At 36.7% G+C, this 25,046-nt stretch overlaps 4 protein-coding genes across 4 annotated transcripts; 1 reads left to right on the top strand and 3 right to left on the bottom strand.

Annotated features, from left to right (window-relative positions):
• The first annotated feature begins 1,836 nt into the window (after nt 1-1,836).
• On the top strand, nt 1,837-2,798 carry LOC113359945 (uncharacterized mitochondrial protein AtMg00810-like). The gene is made up of 3 exons (XM_026603503.1): nt 1,837-1,963; nt 2,071-2,181; nt 2,266-2,798. Exons 1-3 carry the CDS (start codon nt 1,837-1,839, stop codon nt 2,796-2,798), a joined length of 771 nt encoding a protein of 256 aa, XP_026459288.1.
• A 658-nt stretch (nt 2,799-3,456) lies between these two features.
• Nucleotides 3,457-4,323, bottom strand: LOC113359944. Its single transcript, XM_026603501.1, has one exon. It carries the CDS (start codon nt 4,321-4,323, stop codon nt 3,457-3,459), a length of 867 nt encoding a protein of 288 aa, XP_026459286.1.
• A 2,169-nt stretch (nt 4,324-6,492) lies between these two features.
• On the bottom strand, nt 6,493-10,949 carry LOC113359943. Its single transcript, XM_026603500.1, has 8 exons — nt 10,625-10,949; nt 10,227-10,508; nt 9,666-9,761; nt 8,577-9,352; nt 7,413-8,456; nt 7,213-7,323; nt 7,001-7,150; nt 6,493-6,678 (listed from the first exon to the last, which is right to left on the bottom strand). Exons 1-8 carry the CDS (start codon nt 10,947-10,949, stop codon nt 6,493-6,495), a joined length of 2,970 nt encoding a protein of 989 aa, XP_026459285.1.
• Nucleotides 10,950-16,147: 5,198 nt separating this feature from the next.
• On the bottom strand, nt 16,148-19,688 carry LOC113357295 (sugar transporter ERD6-like 7). The gene is made up of 18 exons (XM_026600661.1): nt 19,434-19,688; nt 19,275-19,337; nt 18,941-19,030; nt 18,784-18,843; nt 18,623-18,688; nt 18,469-18,534; nt 18,315-18,390; nt 18,155-18,219; nt 17,962-18,054; nt 17,789-17,869; nt 17,584-17,668; nt 17,434-17,477; nt 17,295-17,357; nt 17,131-17,190; nt 16,987-17,040; nt 16,841-16,900; nt 16,632-16,746; nt 16,148-16,515 (listed from the first exon to the last, which is right to left on the bottom strand). Exons 1-18 carry the CDS (start codon nt 19,599-19,601, stop codon nt 16,400-16,402), a joined length of 1,425 nt encoding a protein of 474 aa, XP_026456446.1. The 5' UTR covers nt 19,602-19,688; the 3' UTR covers nt 16,148-16,399.
• Nucleotides 19,689-25,046: the final 5,358 nt, after the last annotated feature.

Genomic DNA, 25,046 nt, shown 5'->3' with positions numbered 1-25,046 from the left:
TGTCATACAACACCTATTCACTAGTGGGGATAGAGTGGACCAAGACAATAAGCAAGTTGCATCAGGCAAACTTTTACACTCGAGTTGAATTTCATGCCAATTCAAAGTCTTATCTTGTAGTACGTGTTTGTGGAGATATGAAATTTATGAAAAGCTGTTTTGGGGAAAAACTGATTAGGTAGAAATGACAAGAGTGTGAACAAAAACGTACATTTCCTTTAGATTTCATTTTTGCTTTCGATTCCGGGACTTGGGTTTTGCTTGTTAAGATATGGTCAAGATATTATACGATCTTAGCATTATTGTGTTGTTATACGGTTGTAACTACATATATATTTCCTTCTGTATTTATTCTAGATATTGTTAGGTGTATCTTATTCTTGTCTTATCAAGTTATGTAAGTTTGTATAAAGCAGGCACTTTTGCCTATCAATCAATACATTGAGTTAATCTCATAACAACTGTAGAATCTCTATGCTCATGTTTAACATGGCATCAGAGCTAAAAAAGATCTAAAAATCAGTTTTGCGCTGCAATACAATCCAGAGAAAACATTCGTATTTGCCTCCTGATCATAACCTAGTTCAAAGTATAAACCCTACATTCAGAAACATATATAGTAATCATGTCAAGAGAAGATTTTCAACCTATCACTGTTTGGTTTGATGGAACAAACTACAATCATTGGTCATTCCTCATGAGGAGCTTTCTTAAAGGAAAGAGTATGTGGAAGTATGTTGATGGTATAGAAAAAGCCCCTACATCAAGCAGTTCTAATGGCAAAGGAAAAAAAGTACAAACAAAGGATCCAAAAGAAGAATGGGAGTACATATCCGATCATTTTCGAGAATTTCTCAAAACTCAAGGCACTATTCTTCAACTTTATTGTACTGAAACACCAGAACAAAACGGTGTTGCAGAACGCAAACACCGTCACATCATTGAAACAGCCAGAACTCAGTTAATTTCAGCTTCAGTTCCTTCTAACTTTTGGGGTGAATCTGTTCTCACAGCAGTGCATACAATCAATCGTGTGCCAACAGCTGTTATAGGTGAAATATCTCCTTATGAGTGTTTGTATGGAAACAAACCTAACTATTCTGAGCTTAAAACTTTTGGTTAAACATGTTTTGTTCTTTTACCTGAACGTGAACGAAACAAACTTAGTCACAAAAATGTCATGTGTGTTTTTCTTGGATACAGAGTAGAACATAAGGGATATTGTTGCTATGATCCAGTTAATCGCAAACTACGTGTATCTAGTCATGTTACTTTCTGGGAAAAGATTCCCTTTTGGACCCTCCCAAGTAGTAAGTCATCAACCTTTGAAAGTTTTACATATTTGGATCATTTTTCATTAGATATCACTAGCTTTTTCCCAAAGTCATTAGTAAACCCTGAGAACGTTACACTCACTCCAGAAGAACCCGACCACTCTATAATTCAACCTGACAGTGCAATTCAGGAACGAGATCCTGATTCTAAAGAAAATTCTTTGCCACCTCGCAATCGAAGACCACCAGCTAAGTATGCATACTATCATTGTTCCTTGTCTTCTATTTTTTCATTTTATGAACCAAAAACATACAGATAAGCTGCAACCATTCCAGAATGGAAAGATTCAACGGATGATGAATTGGAAGCACATGTAGAGGCAGGGACATGGGAAATGGTGGATCTTCCTCCTGGAAAATAAGTTGTTGGAAGCAGATGGGTCTATAAAGTTAAGACCAAGTCAGATGGTGAGTCTGAACGATGTAATCACTAGTTGTTGCAAAAGGTTATACACAAGAGTATGGTGTTGACTATGAAGAAACATTTGCACAAGTGGCCAAAATGGTTACGGTTCGTACATTACTTGTTGTTGTTGCAACACGAAAATGGGGGCTTCATCAAATGGACGTGAAAAACGCTTTTCTTCATGGTGAGTTACAAGAAGAGGTTTACATGCAACCTCCTCCTGGTTTGCCTCATGGACCTAATCAAGTATGTAGGCTTCGACGAGCATTATATGGACTCAAACAAGCACCTCGTGCTTGGTTTGAGAAGTTTATCAATGCAATTTTCCAGGATTGATTTACACAAAGCTTCAACAATTCAGTTATGTTCGTCTAGAAAAAGGAATTCTCATTTTTCTCTTATATGTTGACGACATGGTTATTACTGGCAGTGACCTACAAGGTATTACTGAACTCAAGTCATATCTCAGTGATTGTTTTAAGATGAAAGATCTTGGACCTTTAACTTATTTTCTTGACATTGAAGTTTGCACGTCATCCACTGGTTATTTCATATCACAAGTCAAATATGCATCTCAGTTTCTACAACATGCGGGGCTTTCTGACAATAAGGTAACTGACGCACCTCTTAAATTGAATGTAAAATACAGTCCTACAGATGAGACTCTATTGTCTAATCCAACATTGTATCGTCAACTAGTAGGGAGTCTAAATTACTTGACTATTACGAGACCAGACATAAGTCATGCAGTTCACATAGTCAGTCAGTTTATGTCTGCTCCAAGGTCTACTCATTATGCGGTTGTTCTCAGAATTATAAGATATATCAAGGGGTCTCTGTATCAAGGTATGTGTTTCTCATCCAAGTCTGATCTCACTCTTCGAGCTTACTCTGATTCTGATTGGGCTGGGGATGTTACAGACAGAAAATCTATTACAGGCTATTGTGTGTTCTTGAGAGACTCTTTGATTTCATGGAGAAGTAAGAAGCAAAGTTCAAGTGCAGAAGCAGAGTGTCGATCTCTTGCTCACACCACATATGAACTCATTTGGTTATGATGGATTCTTTGTGATATGGGAGTTCGAATTTCTGCACCTACGCCACTATACTCACTCCCCATGAGGAAATCCAGTTGATAAGAAGACGGATATTATGTATTGAATATGTTCTGAACTTTGACCTCCATGAACAGTTATTTTAGATATAGGCAAAAAGAGTTTATAGTATATATGTCGATAGTTTCAAATTTCCCGTGGTTTTTCTTCAGAATAAGTATGAGTATTTTTGTTAGGTAAAAATACGGTTTGGATATAAATAGGATTAAAGGTTGGGTTGGATGACATCACAAATTTCCACGTGGTCTAATATGGTGCCCTAGATCATATTTGCCCTAGCACTGCTAGAGAAATTTGTTTTCCCTTTTCAAGTAATAGCCTAGAAGACATGTCTTTCATTCAAATTGATAAATAAGCAGGGCGTCAGACAGATCAAAGCGAGGCAAAGTATTCCTTTTATGAATCTAATAGAGAAGCTAAAAGCGTCCTTTTACGTGGTTGTAAATATTTTTCCCAACTGAATCCTAGTCTGATCTTCACATATGAAGAACATCATTGAGATTTTATTTTTTAATTTTGACACATTCAGCAGGGATTAAGGGCCCCTAACCCAACAAAGAAAAAAAAAACAACAACGTAGAACAGACTAGGTAGAAACAAATTACAATTGAAAGTAAACTATCTGACTACTATCATCAGTAAGAATACCAGCAAACTCTTCCCCTAATCGCTCCCAGTCAATGATCTCAAAAGCTGATGGAGGATAAATTCCATCTAGCCAGTCTGTAGCTCTGTTAGTCTCACGATAAATGTGATCAATCCTTATCCAGTCGAGTTGCTTTCGCAATCTAACAATATGTCTCCAAATATACCTCACATTCCTAGGAGGATCAGGATCTGTATTATTCATTAAAGTGACAGCAGCCATCGAGTCCAATCCAAAGTGACTTCTCTTAAAACCCCTATGTATAGCAGCCAACATCCCTGCTTCAATCCCTTGTAACTCATGTCCTAGAACAGATATGACCATGCTAGACCCAGCAAAAGCAATAAGACAAACCCCAAGACCATATCTAATAATAACACCAAAACATCCCATTGTAAGTCTTAGAGATCCATCAGTATTGATCATCACAGTGTCCCCTTCAGGCCTTACCCAAGTGCATCTAAGTTCCACTTTCAGTTGGAAAATACAAGTGACATTCCACATATGAAAGAAACTTCTAGAGAAAGGAATAACATCAACTACTATATCATGGGAAGCAAGTTTCAGTTGGATGTCTCGAATAATAAGCCAACAGACCTTATCAGTGGATAGATTGGTTTGCTTGAAGAGTCTGGCTTTCCTCTCCTTCCATATGTGATAGACATAGATATTAAAAGTAAGCTTCCAGATGGTGGTAATGATGGAAGAACCCACAAAAGAGTCAGCGCACCATTTAATCTCTTCAATCCAATTATCTCTCTGGCCTGTCACATAGCCCATTTTAATAAGCAATCCTGCCAAATCTGTGAGGAAAAATGACATTGTGTAAATAAGTGGTCATCATCTTCAATTCTTTGATTAGTAAGAGATACATCCATCCCCCAATTTCGGAGCCTGCTTTTAGTCTTCAACCTGTGGTTTAAATCTATCCAAGTAATAAACGAATGTTTGGGTATATTAAATTGAAACTAAACTAATTTAGACCAAACAGGGGACGCAGAGCTAGTCCTCAGAGCTTTGTAAGTGTCCTTAACATTGAATTTACCAGAAGAACTTGGAGCCCACACCACCCTATCCTTCTCACAGGAATCCACACAAACAGACCCAATCTGATTAAAGATAGACTTAGGCCTATTCCTATGGACATGCCAAAACCTGATATTTGTCATATATGCACCCACCATGGGTATGCCAAACTGCCAAACTCATATGCCTATATATCAGTCCTGGAATATAGGCATACACGACAAAGTTTCCAGTGAGCGATAGAGATTCCATTGCTCGATGGTCATTCCAACGCTCGTTGGTCATTCCATCGCTAGCGTTAGTCAAGCTGTCGCTCGCTTGTTTGATTATCACTAAGTAGTTCATCATCCAACGGCTGTAATTTTTCACGATTATAAGCACCCGAATTCAACTCACAATTTAAGAAGATATTTTTGTAATTCGATGTTGGGTTTCAGTTGCAAGGGATATAGATTTGAAATATTATGTTGAAATGTAAAACTAGTTTTTAGTTGAATATTAACGTAAAAAGATAGTTTTCATTAATTAAAATAAAAAGATTACATTTGAAATATTTAAACTAAATTATGCAAATAAACTACTCATTCCTACTGATTTCTTTGGTCGTTTCCTTCTTGACCAAAGACCTAATTACCTATGTTTTCTAGATCAAGGGTACTGTTCAATTTGGAAAAATATTGGTTCTTACCTCCAGAACTCCCCCAAAAGCATTAAAACTATCTTTGACACACGTCGAATTATCACCAAGGGCCATGTAAATCTCTAATAAAATCGCAGACCCCCAATCATATGTTGGTGCTTGCTCTAAATCTTCTAATGCTTCGAGAAAACCAATTAAGACCACTGAGATAGCATTTGGAAATAGACATTGGTCTAGTACCCTTTCGAGCTCCTCATAAGGTTAGGAACAAATATTGATTACCAAATTCCATGTTCTCCTCCATATTCCTAGTATAAAAGTTGTAAAAAACTTTTCAACCCAGCCACTTTTAACCCATACGCTTTTATTTGTCTATGTACTGGATTTCCTTCTAATTCACTTGAGTATAAAGGACGTCTTTGTTTCCATCTATATTCTGACATCCAATTTAGTCTGTTAAATGGAAGTAAGATTCGCTCACATGGAATTCCTGTTAACATGTACAAATCTAGCGGTGAAACTCCTATTAACAACAATTTTTCATAATTAGAGTTTGTTGCTTTTTATAAAACAAAATACATAATTTAAAAATGAAATTACTAGAAAAAAACTAACTTACCGCATTCAAAGTCCTTGAAAAAGAACGTGTTTGTAGTCTTCCACCATCTTTCTAATATAACTTGAACTCCTTGAGTCATGTGGTTTCTACGTTGAATAAGATATAGATGTCGCCAAGGATATCTTCTAACTCTCTCTTGAACAACAGGGGGAAGTAATTGAAAAATCACTTGTAACTCAGTCCATCCACCTCTTAGAGTTACCGAATTAACTCGCTCCCCATGGTCAGATAGGTGATTAAAGAACATACCATCACCTGCTACTTGTCTAACATTATTAAACTCATAATTTGTATCCTCCACAAAACTTATTCCACTGGCTGAGGTACTAGTACATCCTTTGGCTTTTCTATTTCTTTTTCTTCTCTCCATATTTGTTTAAGAAGTGATTGTGAGAGAATAAGAGTTGAGAAGGGAAACAGAAGAGTTGAGAAGGGAATTGTGAAGGGTGGAACTGTTTAAGAAGTGATTGAAGGTGAGGTATTTATAGGCGTTAGAATGTCACATGCTGGAGATATTGATTACAACGCCAGCGACATAGTTACTATCGAGTGATATTGACTATATCGCTCGATAGAAACTCAATCGCTTATTGGTTTCCCATAGTGGCGCAAATGGTTTGCCATGCCACCTGGTATGCCAAACACCATTTTTTTTGGCATGTGCATAGGAATAGGCCTTAACAAAAATATCAGAAGTATGTGGCAGTCAAGAACGAAGTAGATTTACCATTACCAATATAGATCCCCAACTCCAAGAAGCATCTTGAGGGCACTTCATACTCCAAAACTTCATATCTTTTATTATATTGGCTTTGATCCAGTCAGTCCAAACAGAATTAATATCATCCACCAAATCCCAGACATGCTTCATACCTGTTGCTTTGTTGGTAATCTGAATATCCATAATAGCCAAACCCAATTCATTATAAAAATAACAAATTTGACTCCAGATTATAGGGCAGTTAGCCCTTTTATCTATGAATTTAGAATGAATAATCTCCCCGGGAACCCAATCCACCAACCTGCCATTTGGGTGCCAATTGCCAGTCAAGAACGAAGTAGATTTAACTTTACCAATATGGATCCTCAACTCCAAGAAGCATATTGAGGGCACTTCATACTCCAAAAATTCATATCTTTTATTATATTGGCTTTGATCCAGTCAGTCCAAACAGAATTAATATCAGCCACCAAATCCCAGACATGCCTCATACCTGCTGCTTTGTTGGTAATCTGAATATCCCTAACTTCCAAACCCCTTCATTATAAAAAGCACAAATTTGACTCCAGCTTATAGGGCAGTTAGCTTTTTTATCCAGGTCAGCCCCATCCCAAACAAAGCGTTTAAAAATCGAATTTAAGCACTTGATAACATTTTTAGGTAAAATAAAGCAAGACAACCAGTAAAAAAAACCATGCCATTTACAAAAAAAATTATAAGTAAAAGCCTCCCAGCGTAAGATAAATGCTTAGACTTCCAGGATCTTATACGGCTAGTAACTTTGTCAATGAGAGGCTGGCAATCTTTAAGGAAAGTCTAGAAAAAAGCAAGGACAAACCCAAGTATTTAACAGGAATCTCACCCACCCCTCAATCAAGACAAGAGATAATATTGCGAAGATTCACCTCATTAACAACTGAGTGGAACAAAGAAGTCTTCTCCTTACTCACATCAAGTCTAGTAGAAGCACTTAATTGTTGAATAACAGTATTAAGAGAGGAAGCTGACTGAAGATCACCCCGAAAAAAAACAAGCACATCATCTGCAAAGTATAAGTGTGTAATGTAAGTCTTCTGACATTTAGGATGGAACTCATACTCTCCACTCTGCACTTGCTTCTTTAAACAGACACTAAGAATCTCCATCACCATCACAAAGAGATAAGGGGATAACGGGAACCCCTGTCTCAACCCTCTCTTGGCACCAAAAAAACCATAAGGGGCCCCATTAATCATAATGGAGAATGTATGAGAAGTAATGCAACACCTAATCCACTCAATAAAAATATCAGGAAACCCAAATTTTTGTAAAGCAATAAGCACATCTCTCCAACTAACAGTATCATATGCTTTTTTGAGATCAATTTTAAGAGCACATCTATGGGTCCCTGTTTTCCTATGATAGTTTCTTAACAGTTCATGAAAAACCAACACATTATCATGAATAGACCTACATGACACAAAAGCCGATTGATTGGCACTGATCAGTCTACCCATAACATGCTTCATGCGCAGAGAAATAATATTTGTAATACATTTATATAGGATATTGCAACAAGCAATGGGTCTATAATCCAACACAGAGTTAGGGTTATCTTTTTTAGGAACTAGGGTGGGAAAGGTCTTATTTACCTCCTTGAGCATCTTAGCATGTTTAAAGAAGTTCTGAACTGCCGCAGTGAAATCATCACCCAAGATACTCCGACAGAACTTGAAGAACCAGCTGGAAAAGCCATCCGGACCCGGTGCCTTATTAGAGCCAATAGAAGACAAAGAAATCACTACTTCATCCCTTGTAACTGGTCTTGATAGATTAAGCATGTCCTCCTCACTAAGAGTAATATCGAACTGAATAGAATAAAAGACAGCAGGATCATCAACAAAAGAGCTAGAAGAATCATCAAACAAAGTTGAGTAGAAATCAATACATTCCAAGACAATATCATCATCCTATTGAAGTAAAACATTATCTCTAGATCGAAGGGTGAGGATATTGTTCCTAAAATATCTTTCCTTTAAAAAATTGTGAAAAAAATGCGAATTTGAATCCCCAAAGTCCATTCATTTGACTCTGGATTTCTGCTTGGCCACCGATTCTTCATAACGAGTGACTTTAGCATAATGCTTAATAGCAACCTTCTCCTTTTGAGCAGACTCCACACAAAGAGTGTCTTTCTGAATGTGATGTTGTATAGCCTTCAACTCAAGCTTAGCACACTCCACTTGAGTAAGAATGTTTTTAAATCTTTCCTTCTTCCATAAAATAATTCTAGATTTTACCTTCTTCAATTTAGTGACAAAAACAAACATGGGATTTCCCCTAACAGGAACATCCCAAACACTCCTAACCATCTCCAAAAAATCAGCTTCCTCAATCATGAAATTAAAGAATTTAAATGGAGGAGGACCATGGTGACGATTTTCATAAATAGATACTATCATGGATGAATGATCTGAAACACCAGCCTCAAGAAAGACAAATAGAGAGTCAGAGAAGCTCTTCACCCAATCCAAGTTAACAAGAACTCTATCCAATCTTGACAAAATCCTAGTATCATCAGTATGACCATTCGCCCAAGTATAAAAACAACCAGAATAAGCAAGATCAAATACCTGGTAGTCCTGAGTACAATTCCAAAAATCCAAGTAGTTTTGAGGAGAAACAGTACCACAAACCTTCTCATGAGGAAACATGATAGAGTTTAAATCCCCCAGCAGCATAAAAGGTAATCGAATAGAAGAAGTAAACCTCTGCACATCAGCCCACAACTGTTGCCTAATAGCTGCATCATTACTACCATAGACAAAGCCTACTACAAACTTCAAATTCCTATTAGTAAGAACTTCTACAAATAAAACTTGATCAGAAGAAAAAAGAACGGAAATATTAACCTCCACTGGGTTCCATTCCACCCAACCCAAATCCTCCCAAAGTTATTATTGATAATTATCTACAAACTTCCAATCAGGCCTAATGGTCCTACTTATTCTCTCTTTATTCTGACATTGCACATGAGTCTCAACAATGCCAAAAATAAACAACTTATTTAAACTAACTAAAGGCCTAACTTCTACTTGTTTAAAAGGGTCATTTAGCCCTCTTATGTTCTAGCAACCTAAATTAAACATCAAGAATTGCTAGAGGTTTTGGTTTTCTACCTCTAGCAGACTTCTTCAAATCTGCACCCATATGATGAATACTCTTAACGATAGTATGATTCTTCTTTGTGTAATGTGCTCTATCACTACTTCCCCCTATTACAGAGAAAGAATTTTTGCCTTTAACCTCCAAATTAGGAATCAAATTCCGCTCGGACTAAGATGTGGTTAGGCCACATACATTTTGTATGTGGCCCCTCTTAGTATTTTGACACATACTCAAATTAAAAATCTTCCCCCTCTAAATTTCCGTAATGGATTTACCTTTATGAGAAAGAAAAATAGGAAGTTAAAACAAAAAAACAAAAAGTTAGGTAATAAAACTGTATTGGAGAAAACAAAATCTACGTGTCACTATTTTAAGATGGGGCACATACTTAAAGTATGTGGCCTGACCACATCGTAGCTGCACCGTTCAAATTCTCAGTTAAGGAAGAAGGACCCCCAGATTTCTCATTCCCCTTTACTACATCATCAGTAACCTTAGTAACTCCATGAGAACATCAAAAGAATTGCTTGTAGGAATCACAATTAAACTTCCTTGGTCACTATTGAGCTTACTGATTCCAGGATCAGTCTCACTCTCATCAAATAGTCTCTTCCTAGACTCTGACATCATCTCCTTGAGTGGGTTAGTCATATCAACCTCAGTAATAACTCTCTGCTCCTCTACTTCTTCATCCATAACCTCCTCAATAAGATCTTGGTCTTGCCCTGAACCAATAATAACCCCTTTGTCCTTCTTATTTGTTTTCACAACCCATTCACTTCTATGAACTTTTGGACCAGGCTGCACCTTCTTCTTTTCAACCTCAACATGTTGAACAAAAGGACACTTAGAATCTGATTGTCAAAAGTCTTACACCCATTGCACTTGGGTGGTTTCCAAGAGCACTCCACTGTAACAGTGAAAGTCTCAACTCCATCTATAACCACATGAATCTCACTAGGAAAATCACAGGAAGTATCTATCTCCATACACACTCTAGCAAAATTCATTCTAGACCGTTCAAGAGTCTTCTTATCAGTCATTAGAGGAATGCCTAAATAACTAGCAATGATGCCGATACCATTCTGGTTCCACATGAACGTAAGAATTTTCTTGAGGGTAAACCATACTGGAATAGTTTTCAAATCCTCCACCATTTTCTCCACCATAGGATACCAAGGCCGGATCGTAAACAGTCTACTAGCAATGTAAACATGTCCTTGCTCAAGAACTGCTTGTCTATCCTCATCAGAGCTAAACTCAAATACAAATGTAGAATCACCGTGTAAGGTCATATGGACCTCACCCTTCAATCTATATCCTCATCAATGAATTCTTCACAAAAAAGAACGGTAATCGACGACCAACAAAAGCACCCATAACCAAATTCTCAAATTGTTTAGTATCCTCTGAAAAATCAGAAAGAGAAAAAGCCTTCTTACCGTTAAAGATTTGTGGAGCACGATATGCAATAGGCTCCTCCTTCCTCAACGAATGACCATTCCTAGATTTAGAAGCCATCTCATCCCATGAATTTGAAGTCGATCCGGTGTTAGATCGAATCGAAGAAACCCTAGATTGACCTTCCTTTCCACCCAACAGTGGTGGAAATTCCCCCGTAACACTATCTTTTGCCGAAGAAATTGAAATCACTCCCTGAACAGACCCCTCTACCACCTTGGGAGAAGATGAAAGAGAGTGAGACCCTCCATTAGAAGAACCAGCAACACCACTTGACGGTGGTGCCATAAAAACCGACGAGACTCTAAAAAAAATTGTCAAATCCTAACCGCCTTAGTCAAAATAAGACGGCCAGAGTCTCTTTTTTAGGATGATGGTACTTGGTGTTCTAACATCATTGAGATTTTGTTAAGTTGTTATTATTTTTCCTATTTGAACCATGTCCGCTTGGTCTGAAAAAAACCCTAGCCGGAGCCAACTTTGTAACCCAAAAACAACAACATTTATTCCGATTCTGAGTTATGTCATAAATTAAAAATCATGGAAAAAGGGATAGGTTTGTTTGCGATTACCTATTTACCTTCGAATATCCCATATTTGATGGATGGAAAAGGACAAAGTAGAAGAAGGGAAGGTCCTTATTATATTTTTCCTAGTGAAGTCTTTTCTTTTTTCGTTATGAGATGGTTAAGTTTAATCATTGTGGTACAGTTCATCATATGAAATATAGTTACCGCGAAGCAAATTTTACTGCGGGGGCATGACTAACAGAGGCTGCCTATTAGATAATGGAGAAAGATTAAGTTGTGACGATGGTCCACATTCTATAAATAAATTCTATTGAATATCCAAAATATACCTTATAATTTGTAAGCTTTAAGGATTTGTCCTCTTTTCTTACGTTCTTGTTTGTAATTTTCCTATCTATCAAGGGAAAAATATTTTTTTGGTACTTTTTTAGGTGGGTCCATGTCGGTTTGGTCCTTTAGAAAAATGTCTTTACTGTTTGGTCTTTAATTATTTAAAAATATTAAATTGAAGTACCCTTTCGTGATAATTTGTATTTATTTTTTTTGAAGTAGTTCATTCCGGAAATGAAGTCCATATAAAAACCTAAAAAAAAGACTTCATTCCAGAAATGAAGTCCATATAAAAACCTAAAAAAACAGACTTCATTCCAGAAATGAAGTCCATATAAAAACCTAAAAGAACAGACTTCATTCCAGAAATGAAGTCCATATAAAAATCTAAAAAAGACAGACTTCATTCCAGAAATGAAGTCCATATAAAAATCTAAAAAAGACAGACTTCATTCCAGAAATGAAGTCCATATAAAAACCTAAAAAAACAGACTTCATTCCAGAAATGAAGTCCATATAGAAACATAGTTCATTCCAGAAATGAAGTCCATATAAAAACCTAAAAAAACAGAGTTCATTCCAGAAATGAACTCCATATAGAAACCTAAAAAAAACAGACTTCATTTCAGAAATGAACTCCATATAGAAACCTAAAAAAAATAGACTTCATTCTAGAAATGAACAACATCATCTTCTTCATCTTCTTGGACGTCTTCAACAACAGCAGCAAGCAAACATCATCGTCTTCAACAACAACATCAAAAACAACAGCAACAGAACATCGTCGTCATCGTTTTCTTCTTCATCATCGTCGTTATCGTTTTCAGGGACTGTATTAAACCTCGTTCATCATCAAACAAATAACATCGTCTTCATCATCAACAACAAAATAAAAAACAGCAGCAGCAGAAAATGGCCGCCACCGTTTTCTTCTTCTTCATCATCACGGTCGTCAACGGCAACATCAAAAACAGCAGCAGAACATCGTCGTCATCGGTTTCTTCTTCTTCATCATCATCATCATAAAGCATCATCTTCTTCGTCGGCAAAATAAAAAAAACAGTAGCAGAAAGAAAAAGAAAAAAAGAAATGGAGAGAAGAAACTAGATATGAAAACAGTAGAGAAAGAAAATAAATCTGAAAATATATGGAGAGAGAAAGTAAATCTGAAAGTAAGATATTTTCTAGAGTTTTTGTCTATATATGTGGTCCCAAAAGGGTATTTCTGCCCCACACAATGACATTTACATCATCCATGACATCACCCTAGAACCAAATCGTAACTTTTAGGACCAAACTATGATTTATATTTCCAAATAGGATCAAACAGATAGTTGACTAGGTCAACTAGACTAGACTTTCTCTGATATATTATTTGTAGGACCTAATGGTATTTCCCGAGTCTATCAATACATTTTGGATTAACAAAGAAAAAATGTTCCTCGTAATTAATGACACGACGCCTTTTTTTGTTTTTGGATTCCAAGGCGTTTTCTACATAAAACCGTGGAAGATGCTTTAATATGAGCATATATTTGGAAGCCTACAAGGAACCTTATTACTTGCATCTTGTATAGTTTTCTTGGGTGAACCTGGGATTTATAGTCACCAGACTCACCACCGCAGTCAAGACTGAAGAGACTCGAGACTTGCTCCTAGTGGATGTTATTATACCAGGGAATATTTTGTCCACCAAATTATGTACTGTAATTGTAGAACAAGATGACACCTGAATTGTCCAACTTGGGTGGCCACTACAGCTGGGTGATTAGTCCTTGGGGTTGGACATCATCTATCATTTTCCTAGAACGATTTTTTGGGACCATGATTTTTTGGGATCATGGTTATATTTTTAGTAAGACATTTAGAAGTAAATCTAAGCCAACCTTATCTAGATATTTATATTAATACTTAAACTATCCTCCTGATTAATTTTGGGTAATGATTAGCGAGTGTTAACATTAGTTATTGTAATGATTAGTGAAATGATTAAGTTAAAGATAATTAGTTAGATTAAAAAATCAGATGGGTTTTCTTAAAAAGAAGTAGAATTATTGAGTAAAGTTAGAGAAGATGAAGAAGAAAAACATGAAAAAAAAATTGAGTTCACTAAGCTTGAGTATTCAAGTGATGATTCAATCGATGATAGCTCATCTGAATCATGTAACCGAACAAAATCGGAGGAAGAGTATTTGGGTACCCAAGTATGCTTCAAACTTAGATAATGTTGGTTGAATTGCTCCAAATTTTCAAAAAAATGTAAAATTTTGAAGTAGATTTGGCCTTGTTCGATTACCTTATATAAAGAACATGTAACCGAACACATCTGAAAGTGTAGTTCGGTTGCTTTTTCCAAACACGTAGGTTACCGAACTCGCTCGTTAATGGAGGTTTTTAGTCGTTCGCTTAACAGACATGTTATCGATCTTCGTTTATAGGATTTACAGAGTAATGTTCGGTTTGCCCGTAATGTTACCGAACTTTAGGGTCTAGAAGTTCGGTTGGTTCGCAAACAATCTCTAACCGAACTTTACGTGAACATAAGATTTTACCAAGTGTACATAGTTCGGTTTGTTCGCAAACTTCATACCAACCAACTATCTAACCGAACTTTACGTAAAAAAAATTTATACCAAGTGTAAAAAATTCGGTTGGTTCGCAAGTTTTTACCCAACAACATATCTAACTGAACTTAATATTAGAGTGAATTTCGGTTAAAGTAAAAACTTAACAATTTTTGCGATCCAACCAAGCTGAACTTGCAAATGCATATATAGAACTAACCTATAGTTCGGTTACTTTGGAATTTATTTGTTGCCGTAATAGGTAGAATTCGGTTACCGAGTTTCTAAAAAAAAATTATATCAAAGGTAGAGTTCGGTTACAAAGAAAACTTAACATTTTTGCGAATGAACTGAACTTTTGGACTTCTCATTATTTTCGTAAACTAAAGTTCGGTGATATCCTTATTTTGCAAAGGAATCGAACTTATGGATTTGTGTTGTTCTAATAGAAGGAATTCGGTTAAGAAAAAATTAATGCGTGATAACCGAACTTTTTGCGACGAAACCGAACGTTTTGCGACGTAACCGAACTAAAAGTTCGGCTGAGATTTGTTTTTTGCGACGTAACCGAACCTTTCTCTGGAAAAAAACCTCCATTAAACCTCTCTGCAACTTCCATTTTCAACTCATTTTGATGATTACTTCTCATTTTTTCAACCAAAAAGAAATGACAAGTAATGGGTTTGTGAGAATATCTTTGTTAATGATTTAAATTAAGTTATATATATAAAGGTGGTGGTGGTTGGTGGTGGTGGTAATCGGAGGTGGTGGTGGTAATCGATGGTTGGTGGTGGTGATAATCGGAGGTGGTAGTGGTGGTAATCGGCGGTGGTGGGTGGTGATTGTAATCGGTGGTTGGTGGTGGTGATAATCGGAGGAGGTGGTGGTGGTGGTAATCGGCGATGGTGGGCGGTGGTGGTGGGAGGAGGTGGTGGTTATATATGTATATATATAGGTGGTTATTAAGTTGATTTTAAATTAAATTAAGTTAAGTGTAGGTTAGTCATTTCAACATTTTAAGACACTCCTTATAACTATAGGGAATGTGGCATAATAAAATCATGGTCTCCTAAAAAAATCGTGGTCCCTAAAAAATCGTTGTTTTTTCTACCATGTGAATCGTACAAGAAAGGACTGTGTATGTATGCACATGTAATCACAACTTGTCAACGTGATTGATCTCATCTGTCAGATGAGCAGTCACCCATGATTGTAAACCTTGTGGGCTTTCATACGGGGCTCCATTTCTGTAATGATTTTTATTGATCACGAAAGCTGGTTTGACAAGACAGTACATAAAGAGTATGGGACTCTATGATGAACTGTATGTACCACAGTGTTTTAAAAGAAGCATTTCATGAGATTACTTTAATTTTTTGGGGTCTTGGTCTATGTATTAAAGTTGAACCGTGTCTTTTTTTTTTTTTTTTTTTTGGCACTACTCCATTTTGAAGGGGACTAATATTTGATAAGGGGTGTCCTAAAATGTTGAAATGACTAACCTACTCTTGAAATGGAAATTGATCCATTTCTGGCTTTAGCCAAGTAATTTCTTCTAAAGTAATGTTCTTGTGTAAGAGGGCAGGGTCTTCTGGTGGCAAATGGAAATTGTAATGAGACTTTTATTTATGTATGAAACTTGTAATCAAGTTTCAGTAATATGATTCCGTTCTACTAGAAAATAAGGTATACTGTTGTACATATATATGAAACAAATTGCGTGACGATCAACAATGTGTTTTCGTTTTTTCGAAATTTTGATAATTACATAATTAATCTCTTTGTTTCGGACAAAAATATAGGCTATTGGTAACTTGAATCCAACATCAACTGCCTTTTGCATTTGAATTTCTTCCAAGATCACTTGTTGATGGCTGCTTGAATTTCTTCCAAAGTTCTTCCCTTTGTTTCGGGTACTAAAATGGCGATAAATACTATTGCTAGTCCATTTATCACAGCATACAAGATAAATGTGCCTGAAAACGGATTCAAAGCTCTTTCAGTATGTTTTTCGAGTGATTTTCCTTTACTTTTTGAGTAACTATACGTAAATGTTTGAATTCGGTAGATGAAATGGAGACTAGTTGGTTACCGTAAGAGCTCCAGCTCATAAGATAATTGAATGTATAGGAAGTCACCCATGAGCCGAACCAGTTCATCCATATTGCAAGACTCCCAGCCGATCCCTTTATGTTCAATGGAAAAATCTGCAAGAAAAAAGAGGTAGATTCATCATAACCTGCGCTTTACGGCTTTACCTATAAAAGGCGTGGCGGACAGTTTTAAGAGTGCTGAATTTACCTCGGACATTACAACCCATGGTATTGCACCCAATCCTATAGAGAAAAATCCAATGTACACCTGACATAAGTGAACAATCATGAATATTCTAGCACCTCGATTATGACAGGAGTTAGTATACAACTTTACTGTTTTAAAAGTCTTACCAGGATTCCTGTCAGAATGAATGCTGGTACTGCATCGAGCAGCAATTCATGCTCCTGATTTACTTAAACTGGTCAGGATTCAGGCATAGAAGAAAAGAAGGCAGAAAAATGGAGAGTTCTTTGTTGGACAAATTGTTCAATTACCTTCAGAAAGAATGCAGCAGCACACAGGATGCAACCTAGAACCAGTCCTGCTGTTGAGACCTATATAGAGAGCAAAAAAAAAAGAGGCAGCGCTAAGATTGATGACAAACGACATTGCGTATAACTTTTTTGTAAGTATGATAAAAACAAGTTTGAAACTTTACCAGTAGAAGTATTCTTCTTCCAGCTCTGTCTATTAAGACTGCACTCAGAGCGGTTAACACGATCTGCAAAATACGAAAATCTATCACCATATTGCAGAGGCAGGGAAATGTTCAGATATGCAGGAGGAAGAGTGCAAACCTGGAGAGCAGCACCAGCATTTGTTCCAATGTCTGGTGGAAATCCTGAAAAATGAGGATAGACAGACAAAAATCACCAACCAGAACCAAAAGAGGATAAGATAATGAGATTGATTGGAGGAAGAGGGTCTATAAGCTATAGCGGTGTTACCTACGGACACAAAAATCTGGCTTTGATAAAAAAGAATGCCAGGCAATCCTCCAAACTTTTGACACACCATCAGTCCTACTCCAATCTAATTTCACAGAGGCAAAATGAGTTGGATAAAAATCCAAGTGTTTCAAAATTGATAAACTGAAAATAAAAGACTTCCACCATGAAGTTTCAATACACATTATGCAAGAGAGGTACTAACGGTGACTGAGCGCAAATATCTTTTCTGAAACAAATCCAACATTTTGGCCTGCGGCAACTTTTGAAGCGTTTCCAGATAATCCTGAAAAACAACAACAAAAAATCATCACTTCATTACATCAATTTTAATTCTTAAAATCTAGCAATGCTGGGGGGTTCAGGATTGTGACCAACTTGAATTTCGTCTGCTTCACCAGAAATATCAGCTTCCTTGCCCCTTAACTTCCGCAGTGCCACTTCAAACTCTTTTTGTTTTCCGATTTTGGCCTACACATAAATATCGCCGGAGTACTATGATTCTGTAATTTCATTTTTACACTTCTTGCACAATATACAAAAACTGAAGTTATTGACAGTAGTCCCTTACCAGCCATCTAGGAGATTCTGGAATGAGAAAAAGGCCAATAAGCATGACAGCGCAAGGAAGCAGTGCTGCAAATCAAAGTTTATGAATCAGTACTTTTGATGCTGTTGTCTATGGTTTAAAGGCTCCATATACAATGCAAACTAAAGGTTTTTGACGGTACAAAATATCGCTAGGACGCGCCATGTTAGAATCGTCCCCATCAAATATGAAGCAAAAACTCCAGAGGCAATCATAACCTGTAAATGTAGAAATTTAGTCTTTCTGCCGTTATATTAACTATTTTTCATTAGAATTGTATGTGCCAGGATCTGAACCTGATTCAATGCTGTCAAGGCACCTCGAAGATTCTTGGGAGATATTTCAGCAACGAAAACAGGTACCTGTTCCATCCATTTATATGTTACAACTTCAAATTTACACAATTTTAGTTTATTACCAAGGTTTGCTCCTAGAAAAATGAAAATTTACCACATAGGAAAAAACTCCCATGCCATATCCTGTAGCTAGTCTTCCAAAGTCGAGCGCCAGGGCCCCCTGGGTAGTAACATAAATCATGCAAACTGATCATTTACTTATAGCTACTAAGATTCAATTTTCAAGAATCAAGGCTAGATAATCATTTAACAAACCTTTGCAAAGTATATGGAAAGCCATCCTGCAACGCAAAAAGCAGCAGATGTTCTCAATGCCTGCAAGTGTCCGCGGAATGAAATAACCCAGTTACTGGTGAAAAGGCCAAACTATAGACGGTAACTTTTTGGTATGGGAGGGTCTTGTATTTCTTACCCCCTTCCGCCCGATGAAATCAGCAATCAACCCACTTGTGACTGCGCCAACCATAGCACCAATTGTCAAAATGGAGCCGAAAACCGAGTACTGAAAATTGAAAGAAAATCAAAAGTTCAAAAGTAATAATTGAAACCATACCAAATTATGCACAAAAACATCACCACCTATTTCACATTTAAAGTGCATATCTATCAGCATCATAAGTCCTGATTTCGGTATGTGGCCTACTCGTAAAGTAAAGCGAGTTCTTTACAAGTCCCCACCAATTTTTCCAATGAGTATAAGTATTGGAGTAATTCAGACTGTACTAAAACATAATCCAAACTCAAACCTCTGCTAAAGATAGATTGAGCTCCTCCGTAATCGCAGCTTGAGTAGGCGATGAGTACCCTATCTAAAAACACAGACCCATACAAAAAAATAAGTCCGGTTAGATAAACAAAACACTGGTGAACATATACAAAAATGGTGAAGACATGGAAGTACTTACACAAGTACCAAATTCAAAAGAACCCCAAACAGCAACAAAAGTACTCAAGTAAACCATCCATAAGCTTTCTTTGTTTCCTCTTTGTACCCCATTTTCTTCTTCTTGATGATGATGATGTTGGTGTGGGTTACTGTTTGTTATGAGTGGTTTTCTTACTTCCCCTTTCATGGTGTACTTGCTTCTGAATTCAATGTTTTCCCTACATTCTATATCTTTTCTTTTAAGAAGTTTTAATTTGTGTCGGAGAATTAATTAAGAAGTAGTCGAAGAAGAAGAAGATTGCAATGCCAGCGAGGCTGCGTGCAGCCTATGGACAGCATTTGTTAGGTGGGCCTTGTTGTTCATCTAATATCACATGGGTGAACAATATCTGCGTTTCTGTTGGCTAATGACCTGGTTCTTTGCTGGACCATGCCCAACGACCAACGATTGGTTCTCTTAAAGTCCTACTCTAGTACTCTCCTATGCGTCAAGTGTATAACTACATGTGTAATGTATATATTGGGAATGCCAAGTCAAATAATAAAGAAAATCTGAGTATCCTTTTAGAAAAATGTATAGGGACATGAGTGTCATGGTCAAAAATGATTTAAGAAGAAGGAACAAGAAGAGGTCTTCCAATTTCACATATAAAAGAGTGCTTACGTCCATCAAGAATATCAAAATTGAAATATATGAACAAACACAATAAAACTAGAAATACATGAGCAATGCTAGTATTAGTGGCTCAAATGCTTTTAGGCTTGTTAAGTCTTTACATAATGTTAAAGCAATGCTTAGACCTCGAACTGGCAACCCTTTGGAAATATCCAACAACAGATTAAGGAAAACTAGGATCAACTTGCTAATGTCAATCCGAATAGAAGTGCAAATAGGGAGCCAGCCTATAGTTGAGTAACTTGAGTTAGAAGAGAAACTTAACCACTGGTATAATGTGCAGTACGATTTTTACATGCAAAGGGCTAAAGAAAATGTACTTAGGTTTGATGATCTAAGTACGAAATATTTCCATGATAAAATTAAATTTAGGAAAAGAAGAACTCGGATTGATTGTACACAAATAAAGGGGATCATCCTCGGTTGTCCATCAACTAATTAATGAGTATATTATTTGTTTTTTTAACAAATCACTTTTACTTAATTTTAAAAATATTAACTTATTATTATTTATTTGTTTTTTAGAAAATTAGAGCTCATATCAAATATATTGAAGACTACAGAAGAAAGTTTAAGCATGATGGACGCTATCAACTCTACAAGATTCATGTGCACGGATTTAATTTTGATTAAGAGTTATGTAATGCGATAGCGTTTGCTTATTATTAAAATGTTGGTGAAAAAGCGGGGGTCTAACAATCTCACTCAATATTTCGTTTAGGCAATTTGTATGGACTAACCCCTAATATAATTCTGAGAGCACCAACTAATAAAGCGAGCTCAATCAAGAAATATATCAAAGAGTTATATCTTTGTTTCTTAATGTAATCAGCAAATCAAACAGATAGAAATCCATGAGCTTGATTATTATAAGAAACGGAACCAAAGACCAATGTTCAAGTGTCAATCAATTTATATCAACAACCAAATGTTGGATTATCTAATTGATTGAACTACACACAATCTGTGATATTTCAATTATATAAACAAATATAATGCGGAAAAGAAATAGCACATATACTAGAAATTTTGTTAACGAGGAAACCGCAAATGCAGAAAAACCCTGGGACCTAGTCCAGATTTGAACACCACACTGTATTAAGCCGCTACAGACACTAGCCTACTCCAAGTTAACTTCGGAATGGAATGTAGTTGAGCCCTAACCAATCTCACACTAATCAAGGTACAATCACATTCCTTACGCCTCTGAATTCCCAGCAAGACTCTGCGCACTTCATTCCCTTAGATTATCTAACCCACAACTAAGAGTTGCTACAACCCAAAGTCGAAGACTTGATAACCCAATCTCTCTCACACAGAAAAGTCTATTGAATAGATAAATCTGTCTCCCACAGAAATACCTATGAGTTTTGTTCTGTCTTTTGATAAATCAAGGTGAACAGGAACCAATTGATACACCGGCCTTATATTCCCGAAAAACATCCTAGTAATATCAATCACCTCACAATAATCTTAATTATATGGTAGCGAAACAAGATATTGTGGAATTACAAACGATGATACGAAGATGTTTGTGATTACTTTTTATCTTGCCTATCAGAGATTAAATCTCGAACAAATCTTAGAGAAGATAGTACTCAATACGATAGAAAACAGCAAGATCAGAACACACAACTACAGAGAAAATAGTTGGGTCTGGATTCACAATCCCAATAAGGTCTTCAAGTCGTTAACCTACAGGGTTTTGGAAAAAACCTAAGGTTAAAGGATAATCGACTCTACTCGCAACTAATATCACACAGGAGGTGTGGGGATTAGGTTTCACAGTTGCTAGAGTTCTCCCTTATATAGTCTTCAAATAAGGGTTTGGAATCAATGCTACCTTGGTAACAAAGCATTCAATATTCACCGTTAGATGAAAACCTGATTAGACTCAACTGTTTGATCGAACTTAGCTTGTTACACACAAATGAAAAGTGACTTCATTTAGATATGAGTAACCGTACCTAAACGTGTGCACCTTGTTGGCTCAACAATAGTTGACAGAAGTTAGCCATATAAACACTTTCATATCATCCTTATTCATCTTAACCATAACTAGTTCAAATGACTCAAATGAAACTAGTTCCAGAATTGTTCAATTGTTTATATTCTCATTGAAGTATACAATGCACAATTGAAGCAAAATCGATTTTGATTCACTAAATCAATTCATGAACATTATAGTCAGGGTTTGCAAAAGTATTCCTTAATATATAAATGTATTAGTTCATGAACAAACCGATTTTAGAACATAACCTACTCAAGTAGGCATACCTAAGTGGCCGGACTAAGTATGGGTTCGCCAGTATGCGAACGGGTACGCATACCTTTAAACTCAGTTGAATTTCCGAACATGAACTTTACTCCAGTACGCATACGGGTATGCATACTAAGTTCCCTAACTTTCATTAACCAACTAGTACGCATACGGGTATGCATACTATGGTTCCCGGATTTGGAATAACATGCAACTGTTTAGCATACAAGTACGCATACTGTGCTATATTTAATCATGTTTAATTGTTTTAAACTCCCATTTAAATCATTGAAACATTCTTAGAAGAGGACAATAGCTGTCTCACACAAACTATTAGCTTCAAATCAATTTTCAAGTGATCGAATGATCAATACGAAACATTCCGAGTCTACATAAAATGACTGTTTCACACAAATCATGTAAGATGTTACCAGGCGATTTTCACATGATCATCTTTTGACTTTCGACCAAAATATAAGATGAACTTGGTGTTAGAACATAGCTCGGTCGACCTCGCATGCGCTGCTATCTCAAGCATGTTTGTCAATGTTAGTGATCAAAATTATGAGTCTTGATTTCTAGCCTACATAGCTAAGTCTGGGACTAGGATAGAAAAGTGTAGTTGAGCTCAAGGACTTCATGGAGATTCATCATACAACGACGAAGATCTACTCAAGGAACCGTGGAACTTCATCAACAAAAAGGTATGTGGAGACTTGAACTTATCTATCACTCAAAAGTCTATCTCTTCTATCTCCTACTTATTATGAGACAAAAGTCGTATGCTATATAGAATAGATCATACATATTTGATATTTCGAGCCGAATATATCTCGCCTATCTATATCTCGAAATCATGTGTTGGTAAAGCGTTTCGCTTTGATCAAGTTTATCTTCACCTAGTGACGAAAGTCATGAAAAGTTTCAATTACTTTGAGAATTGCTCTGACGTGAAGCGGTCTGCGAATAACGGCTATATAACGTCCTCTGATAATGTATCAATGATTGGAATAAGAGTTTAGATTACATAACCATGTATTCCTTAATCCGAAGTTTTCGAACTTTGTTGATTGAGAGAAACCGGAGGAATTGGATTTGCCAAGTCCGCGAACCCAGTCCGCTAACTCTGTCCGCGAACTGACGGAAGTTCTTGTACCGAGAATTTCTGCTGGGACTTTTCAAAAACTCGTTTGTGTGTTAGTCCGCAAACTGGCGAAAGTCTCTTTGCCGATATTTTCTGCTGAGTTTGGAAAACTCCACCGGTTGTCTTAAGTCCGCGAACTTGTTTGTGAGCTTAAGTGGTTATGATCTAAAGATGTGCTCTGAACATGAAACTTAAATTACTAAGGAGTGTTTTATGCAAACTGTGGCTAAAGTTCATGAGCCGATTCAATCGAATCGAATCATCTTTGTTTCAACTGTGTCTTGTGTAGTTACATAAGATTTCATAGCAATTGAACAACTCTTTAACTAGTTCATTTGAGTCAATTGAACTAGTTATGGTGAAGACGAACAAGGTTAATATGAAATGCTCATATAGTTAACCTTTTGGGTTACTATGTTGAACCAACATACACGTACACGTTTGGGTATGGTTTTCGCAAACCCAGTAAACATCTACCCAAGTGTGTGTGACAAGCTAAGTTTTCGATCTAACGGTTGAGAAATATTAGCTTGAATCTAAATAAGGTTTTCATCCAACGGTGAATATGGATTGCTTTGTAACTAAGGCAAAACCCTGATTTGAAGGCTATATAAAGGAGACATCTAGTATTGTGAAAAACTAATCCCCACACGTCTGTGTGATACTAGTGCGCTCGCTAGAGTCGATTCTCCTTTAACCTTTGGTTTTCTTCTCTAAAACCAGGTTAATGACTTAAAGACTTCATTGGGATTGTGAAGCCAGGCCGATACTACTTTTATCGTAGTTGTGTGATCTGATCTTGCATCTTCTATCGTACAAGTACAATCGATTGATTGGCTTGAGATCGTAAGATTTCTCTGATAGGCAAGATAAAGAAGTCACAAACATCTCCGTGTCACTGTTTGTGATTCCTCGACAAACCGCCTGTGTAGTCAGGAAGGATTGTAGAGAGGTGATTGATTAATCTAGGTTGTTCTTCGAGAATATAAGACCGGATTATCAATTGGTTCCTGTTCACCTTGATTTCATATCTTAAGACGGAACAAAACCTAGGGTTTATCTTTGGGAGACAGATTTATCCTTTGATAGACTTTTCTGTGTGAGACAGATTTGTTTATTATCAAGACTGCGATTTTGGGTTGCAACAACTCTTGGTTGTGGGTGAGATCAGCTAAGGGAATCAAGTGCGCAGTATCTTGCTGGGATCCGAGGCATAGGAGTACGACTGTACCTTGGATCAGTGGGAGACTGATTGGGGTTCAACTATAGTCCAGTATGAAGTTAGCTTGGAGTAGGCTAATGTCTATAGCGGCTTAATACAGTGTGTATTCAATCTGGACTAGGTCTCGGGGTTTTTATGCATTTGCGGTTTCCTCGTTAACAAAACTTCTGGTGTCTGTGTTATTTCTTTTCCGCATTATATTTTATATAATTGAAATAATACATGTTGTGCGTTCGTGATCATCAATTGGAAATCCAACCTTTAGTTGTTGATTGATATTGATTGATCCTTGGACATTGGTCTTTGGTGCCGTCCAAGTTATTCCTTGTA

Source organism: Papaver somniferum, chromosome 3, assembly GCF_003573695.1.
Source record: "Papaver somniferum cultivar HN1 chromosome 3, ASM357369v1, whole genome shotgun sequence".
Taxonomy (NCBI): domain Eukaryota; kingdom Viridiplantae; phylum Streptophyta; class Magnoliopsida; order Ranunculales; family Papaveraceae; genus Papaver; species Papaver somniferum.
This window is presented reverse-complemented; position numbering and strand designations above follow the sequence as displayed.

Bases quoted from the DNA above. Each gene is read 5' to 3' on its own strand.
- LOC113359945 (XM_026603503.1), top strand. From the start codon at position 1,837: ATGGTTACGGTTCGTACATTACTTGTTGTTGTTGCAACACGAAAATGG. The intron at 1,964-2,070 runs GTTTGCCTCATG...GCAATTTTCCAG, and splicing joins TTACATGCAACCTCCTCCTG to GATTGATTTACACAAAGCTT. The intron at 2,182-2,265 runs GTATTACTGAAC...TTGACATTGAAG, and splicing joins TACTGGCAGTGACCTACAAG to TTTGCACGTCATCCACTGGT.
- LOC113359944 (XM_026603501.1), bottom strand. From the start codon at position 4,323: ATGTCATTTTTCCTCACAGATTTGGCAGGATTGCTTATTAAAATGGGC.
- LOC113359943 (XM_026603500.1), bottom strand. From the start codon at position 10,949: ATGACCTTACACGGTGATTCTACATTTGTATTTGAGTTTAGCTCTGAT. The intron at 10,509-10,624 runs GTGATTTTCCTA...TTTGACAATCAG, and splicing joins TATGGAGATAGATACTTCCT to ATTCTAAGTGTCCTTTTGTT. The intron at 9,762-10,226 runs GTAAGCTCAATA...TCTCTGTAATAG, and splicing joins TGAGACTGATCCTGGAATCA to GGGGAAGTAGTGATAGAGCA.
- LOC113357295 (XM_026600661.1), bottom strand. From the start codon at position 19,601: ATGAAAGGGGAAGTAAGAAAACCACTCATAACAAACAGTAACCCACAC. The intron at 18,535-18,622 runs GTAAATTTTCAT...TGGATGGAACAG, and splicing joins TGGGAGTTTTTTCCTATGTG to GTACCTGTTTTCGTTGCTGA. The intron at 17,041-17,130 runs GTAATTGAACAA...TAAGTAAATCAG, and splicing joins CTGCTGCATTCTTTCTGAAG to GAGCATGAATTGCTGCTCGA.